Genomic DNA, 15,463 nt, shown 5'->3' with positions numbered 1-15,463 from the left:
GCAACTCCGCCGTGACGTCACCACGACGTTGGCGCTCCGCTCCAGGAGGCGGGGCCGGGCTGCCTCCCGGAAACCCTCCGCGAGCGCGCGCGCCTTCTGCGCAGGCGCGGCCGCGGCCCTTTGTCTCCCGGGCCCGGGTTTTGTCCGCCGCAGGGAGGAATCCAGTTTGCAAAAGCGGCATCGCCACGTTTGTGCTTCTCGGACCTGTGGATCCACGATGATCCTCTGAGCTTGCTGCATTCTGCCCCACGGGGGCTTGACCAACCACCCGCCAAAAAAAATATTTTAGGGTTGGCCGGTTTGCTCGCTTGTTAGAGAACCTGGTGGTGTGATACCAAGGTCAAGGGTTCGGATCCCCCTACCGGGCAGCTGCCCCCCCAAAAGAAAAAAATCACCTAAAAAGTATTTCAGAATGAACCAACTACTCACGTACAAGGAGTATTCCCAACATAAGCACCCACCTGATAGCAGCTGTTCAAGGAAGGATTTTTCTTTTTAATTTTTCTACTTCCCCCTCTCTGCATTGTCTGTCTATAGTGACTCGTTATGTCTTCATAAGGCATCTTTAGACGTCAAGAAAACACATAGAATCATTCTAGAAGAATGAACATGGGATGGCTGGCTGGCCACCTGGTTAGAGTGTGGTGCTGATACCACCAAGGTCCAGGGTAAAAAACAAAAATCAACAAGAATCTGGTAACCAGAGTTGGCCTAGGGAGGGTAACTCAGGTGACTGGGGAAAAGATTAAGTACTCACTTTTATACCATCTTGTAGCTTTTGAATTTTGTGCAATAGGCGTGTATTATCTCCTCAAAAAAACCCCCAATTTTTCAAAAAGTTAACACCCATATCCTCTTTTTGTTTTTTATTGTGGTGAAATTCATATGATACAAAATCCAGGGCTGGCTGGTTAGTTCAGTTGGTTAGAGCCTGGTGCTGATAACTCCAAGGTCCAGGGTTCCATCCCGGTGCCTGCCAGCCACCAAAAATAAGTACATGAAATTTACTACTTTAGAATGTATAATTCAGCTGCACTTAGTAAGTTCGCATGTTGTGTGACCATCACCCCTTGCTTATTTCAAGGTATTTTCATCACTCTCATAGGAGACCCTTATAGGAGACCTGAAATGTCACCCCCAAATATGCCATCTTGGCATAAGGATTATTTTGAGCTGAAGGTAATGGAGAAGCGGATACAGGAAAAGCTCTCTGCCCGTCCCCTCTTTGCCTAAAAGCAGGAGGTAGATTTACAAAGGGTGTCCTGCTCCCTTCTCTACCAGGAAGGACAGAAGTTGATCACTAAAGACACCTGTGAACGCTTATCAGTCTGGAAATGGCACCAGAGAAATCTACATAACATTACTTGGATCCCAGTACTGGCTAGCCACCAAAAACAAGAAAAAACACATAAGCTTTACTAATGTTAAAAAGAAAACAAAATAAAAACCTCAGACGAGTTTAAGTTTAACTGAGTTCATTTGAACAAATAAAAACAAAACAAAACGAGATTCTCCAACCCAGAAAAAAAAATTTTTTTTTAAATAAAGCAAAACAAAAAAGCAATTCACAAATCAGGCAGCAGTCCAAACCAGAGCAGGTTCAGAGAACTCCCACCAATAACATGATCTGACAGGATTTATAGGAAAGGATGTGCCCTGTAGAGACAACTTAATTGGTTACAGCTTAATTGGTTTATTGATTACAGAGCCTCCCGCAATTAACTAAAGCTCAGCTACTGTAGTAAAACTCCATATTAGTTTGGTCTGTTAGGCTTAGTGCAGGAGCCAAGTCCAAATCAATGGCCTCCCACATATTTTATTTAACACTAACTAGCCTTTACATACCATTTATCTGCCTACCCACAATTTGCCACCTCTAGAAACTCAAAGTCCTTTTCCTTTGTCTTGTCACTTCTCTTAAAAACTTACTGTTTGGTCTTAAAGATGCTATTTAAGCCAGAGTTCTAAACACCTCTTTGCTTTAAGAATTACTCATATCTCTGCGTATCTCCCATGTATACGTGAGGTATACATGTGATTAAATCTGACTGTTTTTCTTTTGTTAATTCTTTTGTTACAGTAGCTCATCCTAGCTAAGAGCTGAGGCTACAGGGAAAACTTTTTCCCCCTCTCCTACAACCTGTATCTATTAAGTAATCACTTTTTTTTTTTTTTTTTTTTTGGTGGTGGTGGCTGGTGAGTATGGGGATCCGAACCCTTGATCTTGGTGTTATAAGACCGTGCTCTAAGCTACTGAGCTAACCAGCCAGCCAGGTAGTCACTCTCTATTCCTCCCTCCCACCAGCCCCTGGCAATCACTAATCTGTTTTCTGTCTCTATATGTTTATCTATGCTTGATATTTCATATAAACGGAATCATATAATATGTGACCATTTGTATCTGGATTCCCTCACAGAGCATAAAGTTTTCAAGGTTCATACAAGTTGCAACGCGTATCAGAGTTTATTTATATATATATATATATTATTGCATTTATTTTGCAGCTGAATAATATTCCATTGTATGGATATACCACATTTTATTTATCCATTTATCTGTTGTTGGAGATTTGGGCTGTTTCCACCTTTTGGCTATTGTGGATAAATGCTGATATGAACATTCATGTACACGACGAACTTGTCGCAGTGGGATTGCTGGGTCATAAAGTAATTCTATGTTGAACTTTTTGAGGAACTGCCACACTGTCTTCCACGGTGACTGTACCATTTTACATTCCCACCAACAATAGACAAGGGTTCCAACTTCACATTCTTGCAACATCCTTTTTTATCATTATGGAAAGCCCTATAGTGGGTACGGAGGGCTATCCCACTGTGGTCTGTTTTGCATTTCCCTGATGACGAATGATGTTGACCAGTTTCCTTTTGCAAAAAATATATCCTGTTCACTTCACCTCCTTTTACTCCTCCTCCCTGCTCATTTCTTTCCAGTCACATTGCCTTCCTCCTGTTCCTTGAAATGACAGCACATTCCTGCCCCAGGACCTTTGCACATGCTGTTTCCTCTGCCTGGAATGCTCTTCCTCCAGACACCAACATGGCTCCCTCCCTCACTGCCTTTTGATATTTACTCAAATTTCACCTTCTTATGGGACCTCCCCAATCACTCCCTCGTGGACACTTTCTACCTGCATTTCCTGCTGTTTTATTTTTCTCCTTAGCTTGTAACACTGTCTAAATGTACTATATTTTGCTTATTTATCTGGATATTTGTCTGTCTCTCCTCGATGGAATGTGAGCTCTACCAGGCAGTGACTTTAATCTGTCTCGTTCGTAACCTGGCACAAAATAGACTATCAGTAAGTGTCATTGCCTGCAGGGCTCGGCTCCCTGTCGAAAGCTCCGCACTGTCGTGGGAGAACTTGTGCATCCTCACGATTTTTGTAGCCACCACTTTGCTGGTTTCTCCCACATCTGTCTCCAATCCTGATCTGTCTTTTCCTCCCACTTGCCCCCCTGGACATCCCACGAGGCCCCTCATGCTCAGCAAGTCCCAGACTGACACCAGTGTCATCCCCAAACATCGTTCTCTCTTGTGTCCCCATCCCACGGACTGCCCTACTGTCCACCTGGTCACTCAGCTACGAACCTGAACACCATGCCCACCTCTTCCCCTCCACACACACACATACACCCAGGTCCTAACAGTCACCAAAATATCCCTTGAATTCATCCACTTCTTCCCAGCCCACAGCCCCCTCCTCAGGCAGCCCCAAGATGTGTATTTGAGCAAATAAAAACAAAACAAAACATGAGATTCTCCAACCTGGGAAAAAAATTACACACACACACACACACACACACACACACACACGCACACACACATCCCAAGAGACTCCTTAACTCACAAATCCAACCAACACTTGCCCCTGTTAAGACTTGGGTCCTGGGGTCTGTGTGCACCTTTTACTTGCCCCGTTGGGGTCACTGTTCCTGCAACAGAATAAATCTGAGCCAAAGTCAAAGGTGTACAGAGGGAAGGGGATATCTGGCTACAGGGCCTGCTGCTGTATGAGTGAAGATGTCCATGTTCTAGAGCCTGTGCTGTCCCCAACAGCCTTGGGACATGACAATGCATTTTTCTGGGACCTCTTGGGCATCAGGCCCTGCTCTAGGCACCAGAGATACAACAGTGAGCTTTGCAAGTGCTGCCTGGCCCTCCCAGGGTTCACCATCTGGTTAGGGCTGAGCTTGACCTTTGAGAAAGAGATAGGAGCTGGCCTAGTGTTCACAGCTGGCCTTGGTGTTGCTAGGAGCAGGTCTGGTGGTCACAGCTGGGCCCCAGTGTCCTCCTGCTGCACACAAACAATTTCACAGAAGGGCATCATCGGACAAGGCCATTCTGTGACCGTGGCAGAGCAAGACAAAACAAGCACACTCTGTAATCATGTCTGAACGTAGTCAAAACAGGAGCACTGTCCACACCACGGGAGCAACCAGACCTCCGCTTTCCTGGCTGATACAAGTGGCTGGTGCTGTTTTGCCAATCACCTTCCTTCCAACTTCCTCATAAAATGATTAAGGGTGCTGGCCAGTTAGCTCAGTCAGTTAGAGTGCAGTGTTATAGCATCAAAGTCAAGGGTTTGGATCCCCATACCAGCCAGATGCAAAAAAATAAAAATTAAAAAAAAACATAAAAATGAACTCAATAATAGAATTACCTCTCTCCCTTGTCTCCTGGTAGCATCCAGGATCCACCTTCTGGGTCCTCCTTTTCCTCTGCGGGCACGAGGATGAGGCTGAAGTGTATATTTGCATCAACCTGGATGGGCCAAAGCCCTTGCGTGGGCTGAAGGCTGGGGGCAGATGATCTGTCCTCCACCCAGTGGATAAAATGATAACGTGCTTGAACTTAGTGAACAAGAGCCCACCCAGTCAGTGATCTGGAGCATCACGAACTGGACCAGCATCCCTACCTTTATATCTTTAATTATTTCATCTGTTGTTTACAAAATGCTTTTCCAGGGCTGGCCGATTAGCTCAGTGGGTTAGAACGAGGTGTTATTACACCAAGGTCAAGGGTTCAGACCCCCACACCAGCTAGCTACCAAAAAAAAAAAAAAAAAAAAGCTTTTCCTGTTTTTTGGTTTTTTTTACTTGTTTTTGTTTGTGGTGGAGGGGGTTGGTGGCTGGCCGGTATATGGCAAAAATTTTTATTGTAATAAAAGATACATAGCATATAATTATCTTAACCATCTTTATACAGTTCAGTGGCATTAAGTACATTAACACTGTTGTGCAACCGTGACCATTATTCATTTTCCAGAACTTTCTCATCTTCCCAAATTGAATCTCTGTACCCATTAAACAACTCGTCATGCCTTGTTGGTTTTTTAAAAATTTTGTTTTGTTTTGGTGAATGGGTGGTATGGGGATCTGAATCCTTGACCTTGGTGTTATAACACCTCGCTCTAACCAGCTGAGCTCACTGGACAGCCCTCTGGGTTTTTTAAATTGTAGATATTTATGGGGTACTGCGTGGTGTTTTGATATATGTACACATTGTGAAATGATTAAATCAAGTTAATTATCATACCCAATACTCCACATACTTATTTTTTTTGTGGTGAGAACATTTAAAATCTATTCTCAGCAATTTTTTTCTTTTTCTCTTTTTTATTGAAACATATTGATTATACATATTTGTGAAGTACAGAGTTGAATTTCTCAGCAATTTTCAAGTATGCAATATGTTATTATTATCCTGTTGTTTTACGTGTTATTTTTATTTGTCTAATCATCCCAAAAAAGAAAGCAAAATTTCCAACCAATAAATGCACCCAACGCAGAGAAAAGCCCCATTTCCTTAAACCCTCTCCGAAAACACTTCACAGGAGCCCAAATCCTGTAGGGCTTTCTAACGCCGTCCTACAGAGATGCCCTATGGTTCCCCATGGTAGGCGTGTGAATTTATTCAACAACAAGTACGTTCCTGGTGGTCTTTGGCTGGGAGAAGGACAGGGACTGACCCCTTTAAAGGATACCTTGGAGGGCCGGCCCATGGCTCATTTGGGAGAGTGCGGTGCTGATAACACCAAGGCCACGGGTTCGGATCCTATATAGGGATGGCCGGTTAGCTCACTTGGGAGAGCGTGGTGCTGACAACACCAAGTCAAGGGTTAAGATCCCCTTACTGGTCATCTTTTAAAAAAAAATAATAATAATAAAAATAAAAAGTAAAGGATACCTTGGAGGTCTGTGAGCCCTGGAATGACATTAAGGGGTACGGTGACTCAGGAATCTGAACCCTTGACCGTGGTGTTGCAGCACCGCACTCTAACCAACTGAGCTAACCGGCCAACTCTCCCGCTGCTTTCTGAAGTGATTACCATTATCCATCCCATTCTCCAGATGACAACACTGAGGCTTGAAGTCAAGTCACTGGCCTGGCTCCCTCAAGCTCTCAGGAGGCTGGGTTCAAACCCAGGACTGCTTCCTGACTTCCTCCCAGTGGCCCCAGAGATATGGGGTATCATTGTGACAGCATCATCTAGGGGAAGCTCTTCGGGTCATAATGGGCATGGCTGGACCATGTTAGGATGCAGCCTTAGAAGAAAGTGTCCTCTGAGACACCAAAACAGAGGGAGTCTGCAGGTCCTGCCTGTTGCCAAGTGCATTTTCCAAGATTCATTAGCCCCCAAGCCATTCCTAGAGGTAGGTACGCTGTCCCTGTTCCTGATGTTTGGAGGAAGAAATTGAAGCTCACAGGAGCTCAATTACTTATTCCAAGGTTACCCGGCTAGTAACCTCAGTTGTCAGATTGGTTCTCCTATGCACTCTTTTGGAATCTTCTCAACTCTCAACTATTTCAGGTGGCAAAACGATCCAAAGAGCAGGCTGGCTGGTTAGCTCGATTGGTTAGAGCGAGGTGTTATAACACCAAGATCAAGGGTTTGGATCCCTGTACTGCCAGCTGCCGAAAAACAAAACAGGCAAAAAGATCTGAAAAGCAACAAATTTATACACTGAAAAAACATGGTTTTGTTTAAAAACACACACCTTGATACATGTCTCCTAAAGAGGTAGACTTGTGGGCTGCAGCGGTCTGGGAGGGCTTCCTGTAGGAGGTGAGCCTGAGAGCCAAGAATGCTGGTGGGCCACTAGGGTCTTTCAGGGTCAGGGAAGAGGGTGGGGGGAGACACCTCTGCTCTAAGCAAAGGCGACAAAGTTCAAGGTGGCTGGGTGGAGGGTTGGAAGCCTAAAGTTGAAGGTCAGAGAAAGGGAAAGGGAGGTGTGTTAACCTCAGACTGTTTGAGGACAGGAAAGGATCTGGGAGAACATACGGGTCCAAAACAACTGCAGAGGGCAGGAGGACAGCAAGAAAGTGTGTGGCAGGAATGGGAGAGTGGCTGGGGCTGCAAGGCCAGGGTTGGGCAGAAGACAGAAGTGGGTCCTCAGATGGGAAGAAGGGGAAAGCGATGGCCTTGGCGATTGACTGACCGTGAGGAGAAGCAGTTCCCGTATCAGACAAACTGTAGAATGCAATGGTTAATTCTTTGGATTCTAGAATCAGAGTCAGTCCTGGGTTCAACTCCAGAGCAAATGACAATATCCCTGAACCTCAATGTCTTCAATGTGAAGTACTGGTTAAAATCTACCTCACTGTTACGTTTCATAAAAATGTGCACAGGGCTGGCTGGTTAGCTCAGTTGGTTAGAGTGTGGTGTTATAACACCGAAGTCAAGGGTTCAAATCCCCATACAGGCCAGCCACCAGGAAATAAATAAATAAATAAGATGGGAAAATGTGCACACAGTGAGTGTTCAATACATGCTGGCTCTGGGGACACTTTTCTTTTTTCTGTAACATGTCCCTCCTCTGCTACAACCCCTGCCATGGCTCCCACCTCATTCTGAAAAAAAGCCAAGGTTCTCTCCAAGGCTTTGGAGGACCTGGCCCCCTGCCCTTTCCAATCTCATTGCCTGTGTCTCTCCACCTCACTCCCTCTGCACCAGCCTCAGGGCCTTTGCACCTGCTTCTCCCTCTGCCTGGAATGCTATTCCCCAGATACCCAAACGTTCCCTTCCCACCTTTTTCAGGTCTTCGTTCAACTGCCATCTCAGCGAAGCCTTCCCTCACCGCCCTATTTAAAACTACAATTCTCCCACCCAAGCCCTATCTTTCTGCCCCGTGTGACTTTTTCCACCCACAGCACTTACCACCTTCTAACTTACTCTGCAATTTATGTTATATTTATTCTTTATTTTGTCACCTCTGGCCCCGTTATCAATTGCACAAGGGCAGGGCTCTAGGTCTGTTTTGTTAACTTTTGTACTCACCCCCCTGCCCTCCCCCAAGCCTAGAACAGCGCCCAGCACACAGTAGGCGCCAAATGAATGGTTTTTTACATCTCTGCTTTCCCCGGGGGCAGGCACAGGGGTTCTGCCTGTTTTCCACGATGTCCCCAGCCCCCAGTGCAATGCCTGGCGCACAGAAAGTAGTAAAAGGTACTATTGTCCTCGGCGGGCACTTGTTCAGCCCCGTGTCTCCGCCCCCTCGCAGGTGGCGCAGTGTCCTGCCATGGCCTCGGGAGCCCTGTTGCCGTGCCCGATGTCCCGGCTGGACTTCCTCAAGGCCTCGCACTTCCAGGTGGGGCCGGACCCGCGGCTGCACCAGGGCACCCTGTACTCCACGTCGCACCGGGACTTTCCGGCCTACCCGGACGCCACCCCTGCGCAGCCGAGCCCGCCTCCGCCGCGCGCGCCCCTCTTCCCACTGGACACGCGCGGGCCGGGAGAGGAGCGCACGACAGAGTCGCGCCGCGCGTTCCCGCCGACGTCCACGCCGCAGACGGCGGGGGAGCGGGAGCCGCGGCGGGCCCAGGCGCGGGAGCGCACGCCCGCCACGCTGGCCAGCAACCTGAGCTTGCAGGCGGATGCGCGCGCCGGCGCCGGCCTCTCCAGCGCGCGCGCCTCTTACCGCTGGCCCGAGCTGCCGGCGCGCGCCAGAGAGCAGATCCGTGGCGCGCGCCTTATCTTCGACCGCGACTCGGTGCCGCTCGGCGACCGAGACCAACTGCGCCTCCCGCCCACCACGCACCAGGAGCTCTTTCCGCCCCAGCACGTGCGCCCGCCGCCCCGCGCGCCCTGCAGCCACCTCGGTGAGCGCGCGCCCGCGCCGCTCGGGCGATTCGCTAAACCAGTGGTTCTCAAAGAAAGGCAGGGATTCTGCACCCCCTCTCCTCCAGGGGACAATTGGCAATGTCTGTAAACGTTTTTGATTGTCACGACTAACAGGAGGTGCTACAAACAGGAGGTGGGTAGAGGCCAGAGATGCTACTAAACACCCGGCCTCCTATAAGGCAGCCCCCACCAGAGAACTAGCCAGCCCCAAATATCCTTAGTACCGTGGCTCAGAAACTCTGGAACGTCCTGAAGCCTAAATTTCTGCATCTGTAGAATGGGCATATCTCCCGAATTTCTCCAGAGTGCTGTGCAGTGGGCAGAAGTCCTGAATGCTAGCTTGGGGTCAGACAAATCTGCCTCAGTAGCACGCCTTAGTAGTTGTGCAACTCTGAGCAAGTCGATCTCTCCAAGCCTCATTTTTCTCATCTGCAAAATGGGTTCAACTTAACAGAAGCAGGTGAAGCTGGAGGAGCCCGGTGAGCATCATGTGCCTAGCACATAGGGAACACTCAACGAAGAGGAGCCACCATTCGTGTGATTTCCCAGTTCTGTGATTCCAGGGGCCCTCCTGGTGGACATCACTAGTCAAAACCTCTCTGAGCTGGGCTCAGGGATTATCGGTCCCGGTTTTGACTCTTAGTTCTGGTTCCTAGTGGCTCAAGAACTTAATCTAGGCACCTGGCTCAGTGCTTGGTAGTTATCTTTGATATTATTATTTTTATTATTTTTGGTGTTTTCCAGACGGCCCTCGGTCTAGACTGGTAAGGACTACCCAGCTCCCCTTTTGAGGCTAGGAATCAAGTCCCAGTGGGCCCGAGCCTACAGAAATCGATTCCATTCTCTTTCTCTCCTTCTTGCCCATTCTCAGGGGGGCCCAACACCCTCAAGTGGGACTATAGGAACCAGGATGAGACCTCCTACCAGAGACAGTTCCAGGCGCTGCTGGGCCCTCCTGCCTTGATGTGTAAGAGGGTAAATCAAGGCTGGGCTTAGGCTGCTGGGGAGGGCAGCAATGGGGGCTGGGTGGTCTTGGCCTTCCCATCCCTGTCTGCCCACAGGCCTCCTCCCATGTGGAACTGGGAGACTGCAAGATTGGCTATGGACCCATGAGTTCAGAGCAGAAACAGGCCTACACGCCCCAGGGGCTGCCTACAGACAGGTACAAAGGGACCGTAGCTTTGCCACCAACATGGAGCAATGGGCTTTCAGTTGCATGTAGGGTGTGCCACCTAGGACTCTAGGACAAATACTCTGCCTTTGACGTCTCCGTCACTGGCATACATGGCCCACTATTGTACCAGATCTCCCACTACTGGCGCTCTACAGCTTTGACACCGGACAACCCTGCTCCCCTCCTGGGAGTTGTAAGGGCCCAGATGGATTCCGCCTTACCTTATCTGCAGGTATGACAAGGCCCAGGCCGCGACCAACATCCATTATGTGAATATCCGTCCTGGAGATGGCCTTTTCCACGACAGAACCACTAAGGCTGAGCACTTCTATGCCCGGGAGCCAGGTGAGAGTCTGTCGCCTGCCTGACCCCGACGCCCACGACAGCCTACCAGAGCTGCTCAGCACCTTCTCTGCCACTGGCAGAATTTTTTGTTCTTCACCACGATCAGACTCCGGAGTCGCACATCCTGAAAGGAAATTGGTGCCCCGGTCCGGGCAGCCTCGACACCTTCACGCGGTTCTTTTATGGCCAGGTCAGCGGGAAGGGGGAGAAGGCGGCAGGGCTCCTCAGGGCAAAGGGCTTTCCAGGCAGAGCGAAGAGCAAGGGTGAAGACCCCGAGGTGGGAGTGACCGTGACAAGGATACAGGGATCTCCTGGATCTATTCGAGTGGCGTAGCATAAGTCTCTTAGCCACTCCGAGCCTCAGTGGCTCTCTCTGTAAAATGAGGGAACAGTACCGACTCCCAGCGCCATCACGTTGGGCCCAGAGAGGGTGAGAGAGCTGTCCAAGGTCACACAGCGCCCACCACCTCCCATCCACGGAGCCCCGGCACATCCGGACCCGGGAGCTTCCCAGATGCAATGTGGTTCTACAGCCGCCGCCCCCGACCCAGCCACCCTGCCGCCACGTGCCCCACGAGAAATTGCAGAGTCACGTGACCCTAGGAGAGGCGAAGCTGCGTAGACACTTCTTCCAGACTACCATGGACTCACACTACTGCTCCCCAGAGACGCGGCGGCCACAGAAAGCGCCCAGCCTCCACTTGCAGCACAGCAACCTGCCGCAGGGCACCGGCGGTGAGCGCCCCGCTCCCACGCCCTGGAAAGCCCCGCCCCCGCCACGGCTCTGGCCCCGCCCCCGCCACGGCTCTGGCCCCGCCCCCGCCACGGCTCTGGCCCCACCCCCCGCCACGGCTCTGGCCCCGCCCCCGCCACGGCTCTGGCCCCGCCCCTGCCAGTCCTGCCCACCCTCCACCTGACTCTGGCTCATCTTCTGGAGGGTTAAATCCCCCCCCAATTGACCAGGACCCCAACTCCGCCCCCGGACACCCCAGCCCCTCGTGGCCATGCCCCTCCTCCCTCTACGGCACCGCCCCCTGCATGACCCCGCCCTGTGGCCCGGCCGTAGCCCCGCCCCTCCCCCTTACCTAACACTAGCCCCTCCTCTGTCAGACTCTGGCTCCACCCCTGACCTACCTGGCCCCACCCTTAGATTCATCTGGCCTGGCCCCGCCCCTGGACTCAGCCCTACCCTGAGTCCTCCCTCCCACCCCCCAATCCGTCCTTTGCCCCAGGCTTGGCCCTTGATTCCTTCCCCCAACCCTAAGTCTTGCACATCCTCGCCCCCTCGGCCCAGCCTGGCCTCACTCGACCCCCACCTGGACCTCCCCCATGCAAATGTCCTGAATCACATTTTTTTTGCGGGGCGGTGGGAGGGCGGCTGGCCATTATGGGGATCCGAACCCTTGACCTTGGTGTTATCAACACCGCCCTCGCAGAATCAGATTTTTTAACCATGAACCAGAAGATGCTGAAGCCACACAGTACAGCCCGGGCCCCCGTGACCGAAGAGATGCTACAGCGGGTGAGGAGGGGGAAGGGAGACATCCCTCAGCAGGTAACCCCCAAATCAATGTAGGATTATCTCAAGACAATTCTGCTGTAACCCTAGCCTCAGTATTAGTGTCAAGTCCGCTAGGGTCACCCCGGGCTCAGGGTCATCTTAATGTCACCCTAGCTTCAAGGTCATTTCTAGCTCACCCCTCTCCCCCTGGTCATGTCAGGGTCAGCTCAGGGGCATCTTCATATCACCAGCCACATTTATACCCCAAGCTGAGAGCTAACTTAGAGTCGCCTAGGATCACCCCAGCCCTGGAATCATTCACCCCAGGTCAGCCCAGACAGGGACACTTTTCCCCACCTCTCCAGGGCTCAATCACCAGCCAAACCTGGCTGAGCCTCTCCCCACACTTTGATGCCCCCAGGGTGGTCTGGGGACCATAGGGTGGCCCCTGGTGGGTCAGCCCCCCTCCAGTCTGCTCTGCCAGTCTACCCACCCTGACTCTACAGTGCAAGTACAGCCACGTGGAACCCCCGCTGGGTGAACAGCGCTTCTTCTCAACCCAATACGAGGATGAGTTTCCTTTCAAGCACCAGGGCGCGGCAGTGCTGAGAAAAGGCAGCTTCCAGGAGAGCCACGTGCCACTGGGCACGTCTCGCCGGTGGGGCTGTGGGGGCGCGAAGATAGACCCTCGGGCCCCCCAGTCCCCTATGTACCCGTGCCCGAGCCAGCAATAAATGTCACTTGGCAACACCTCACCCCTCCCCATCAGTCAGCCGTTAAAGAGGATGTTTGGGTGGGTGAGGGCTGGAGGAAGGGTCTGTATAAGAGAGAATGACTCCATCGAGAAAAGCCTGAACGCCTGAACAGACATTTCTGCGGACTCTGAATGACATTAAGAGCACGGAGTCATAGTGTTGAACAGGCATTGGGGTGAGGGGTTGAGAACACGGACTTCCAGTCCAAATCCTGACACAGTCCAATCTAGACTCCTCCGTGTCCCGGATAGTAGTACTGGGCAAATCACTTAACCCCTCCAAGCCTCAGTTTGCTCATCTGTAAAATGGAGATAAATAGTAACTCTCCCATTAGATTGTTATGAACGAGAAATGTACACATTTGTCAGTGTGTGTGACTGGGGTCGTGGGGTGAGGGGAATTTCCCTTCTGAGGATGAAAGTGAGGAGGAGGAGGAAAACAAGGACGTGGGAAGGAGCTTTTGATTGTGAAGAGACTGGGTGGGGCTAGGGGAGGGCCTGGAGGGGCGGACCCAGCCCAGAATGGTCCGGCAGTTTTCTCCGTTGCGGGCAGACACTGGGAGCTGAATGGTGCACTGGGTGACTGGGCGGCTGCCCCCCAGGTCAGAGCGGGGTCCTGGGGGAAATCGACAGAATCCTTCAGGACATGATAAGGTCCAAAGGGGCAGGTGTCCAGCCAGGAACAAAATGAAAATGTTCTGAAGCTAGTGAGTGGCAGACCTCAGCAAGGACTAGTACCTTGGACAGCACCCAATCTTTAAGATCTGGGGTCTGGTGAGGAAGAGGTCAGTTCTGCCTGGAATGGGGTAGGTCTTGGTGGCCATGCCCGGGGCCTCATCTGTAGGCTGCTGAGCATCCAGTTTCAATGAGTGAACATGGATTTCTTGAACCTGGAGTCAAACCTCCAAAGGCCAAGGCCCCCAATCCAGTGGGTCACTAGGAGCCAACCTCAAGCCTGGCCAAGAGTCCTTTCCCCATTAGCATCAGTTCTTCAAGGCCAGGTTGTCATGTCCACAGGAAGATCAGGAGTCCAGCTTTGGGTCCAAGATGGCCCTTTTGGCTGCGCTTGTTGTAGGCCCATTGACCATGAGAGGGTCTGCTGGCCTCAGAATACCTCCTCTGTTTGCTTCCTCTAAAGATGTTTTGCATAACACTCTTCTTAGTTACCTCATGATAAACCAGGGTTTCTTCACCTCAGCACTATTGACATCTTGGATCAGATAATTCTTTGTTGGAGGCCTTCCTGTACATTGCAGAATGTGCAACCCACTAGATGCCAGTAGCACACCTTCCTCCTAGTTATGACAGCCAAAATGTCTCCAGATAGGGGCCGGCCCGTGGCTCACTCGGGAGAGTGCGGTGCTGATGACACCAAGGCCCTGGGTTCGGATCCCATATACGGATGGCCGGTTCGCTCACTGGTTGAGTGTGGTGCTGACAACACCAAGTCAAGGGTTAAGATCCCCTTACTGGTCATCTTTAAAAAAAAAAAAAAAAAAATGTCTCCAGATATTGTCAAATTTACCCAGGGTGGAGGTGGGGGATTACCCTGGTTAAGAACCATTGTAATAAACTCATCCTCTTCTGATGACGCTGGTCTGCCTGTTGACCAGACTAGTAGAACAGAAAGACTTTTCCTTTTTGCCTTGCCTGCCAGGAAGCACAGAAAGCATACTTCGGTGTTCAGCTCCATGTAACTCCAGCTGCAGGACTATTTGTGCTCCTACCTCATTGCAAGAATAGTCTTTGTTTTTTTGTTTGTTTTTAAAAAGATGACTGGTAAGGGGATCTTAACCCTTGACCTGGTGGTGTCAGCACCACTCTCTCCCAAGTGAGCCAACCGGCCATCCCTATATAGGGATCCAAACCCGGGGCCTTGGTGTTATCAGCATCACACTCTCCCAAGTGAGCCACGGGCTGGCCCTGCAGGAATGGTTTAAAGCAGCCCAGGGCCGGCCCGTGGCTCACTCGGGAGAGTGCGGTGCTAATAACACCAAGGCCCCGGGTTCGGATCCCATATACGGATGGCCGGTTCGCTCACTGGGTGAGCGTGGTGCTGACCACACCAAGTCAAGGGTTAAGATCCCCTTACCGGTCATCTTTTTAAAAAAAAAAAAAAAAAAAAAAAAAAAAAAAAATAAAGCAGCCCAGATGTCAGATGAAAAGCAATGAGTGGGAGGTCCAAGGAGCTGGATTCCACCATAACTTGAAGCATTTTCTAACAATGGAACTAACCGGCTCTGGGATGGGTTGCCAGGGAAGAAGAGAAACTAGTGAAAATGTTTAATCTGTGGGAAAGACACCACATCAGGATGATTCTGGATTTCCAGAAGGTTCGGATGTTCCAGGATGGATTCTAGATGATTTTATGGATTTATGTCTATCCCTTCTATATCCCACTCACCCCCCCCCTCAAAGGCTTATGGACTAAGACAAATAAAATAGTGTTGAATATGGGAAAATTGAGATTAATTTTTAAAGGAAAACAACTTTGTCGACAGTAAGCTTCACTCAGCAGCAGAATTCAGACCTGCTACTTACCCGTC

General features: G+C 50.5%; 1 protein-coding gene across 1 annotated transcript; it reads left to right on the top strand.

Moving 5' to 3' along the window:
- The first annotated feature begins 8,541 nt into the window (after positions 1-8,541).
- On the top strand, positions 8,542-12,897 carry SAXO5 (stabilizer of axonemal microtubules 5). Its single transcript, XM_063109097.1, has 8 exons — positions 8,542-9,121; positions 10,015-10,118; positions 10,205-10,305; positions 10,550-10,662; positions 10,743-10,852; positions 11,196-11,397; positions 12,099-12,184; positions 12,670-12,897. The coding sequence occupies exons 1-8, from the start codon at positions 8,542-8,544 to the stop codon at positions 12,895-12,897; spliced, it is 1,524 nt and encodes a 507-aa protein (XP_062965167.1).
- Positions 12,898-15,463: the final 2,566 nt, after the last annotated feature.

The sequence above is a fragment of the Cynocephalus volans genome, chromosome 10 (assembly GCF_027409185.1).
Source record: "Cynocephalus volans isolate mCynVol1 chromosome 10, mCynVol1.pri, whole genome shotgun sequence".
Taxonomy (NCBI): domain Eukaryota; kingdom Metazoa; phylum Chordata; class Mammalia; order Dermoptera; family Cynocephalidae; genus Cynocephalus; species Cynocephalus volans.
This window is presented reverse-complemented; position numbering and strand designations above follow the sequence as displayed.

Excerpts from the sequence above, each read along its gene's own strand:
- SAXO5 (XM_063109097.1), top strand. The coding sequence starts at position 8,542 with ATGGCCTCGGGAGCCCTGTTGCCGTGCCCGATGTCCCGGCTGGACTTC. Across the intron at positions 10,853-11,195 it reads CGCGGTTCTTTTATGGCCAG|CCGCCGCCCCCGACCCAGCC; the intron begins GTCAGCGGGAAG and ends GTGGTTCTACAG. Across the intron at positions 11,398-12,098 it reads CCTGCCGCAGGGCACCGGCG|AATCAGATTTTTTAACCATG; the intron begins GTGAGCGCCCCG and ends CCGCCCTCGCAG.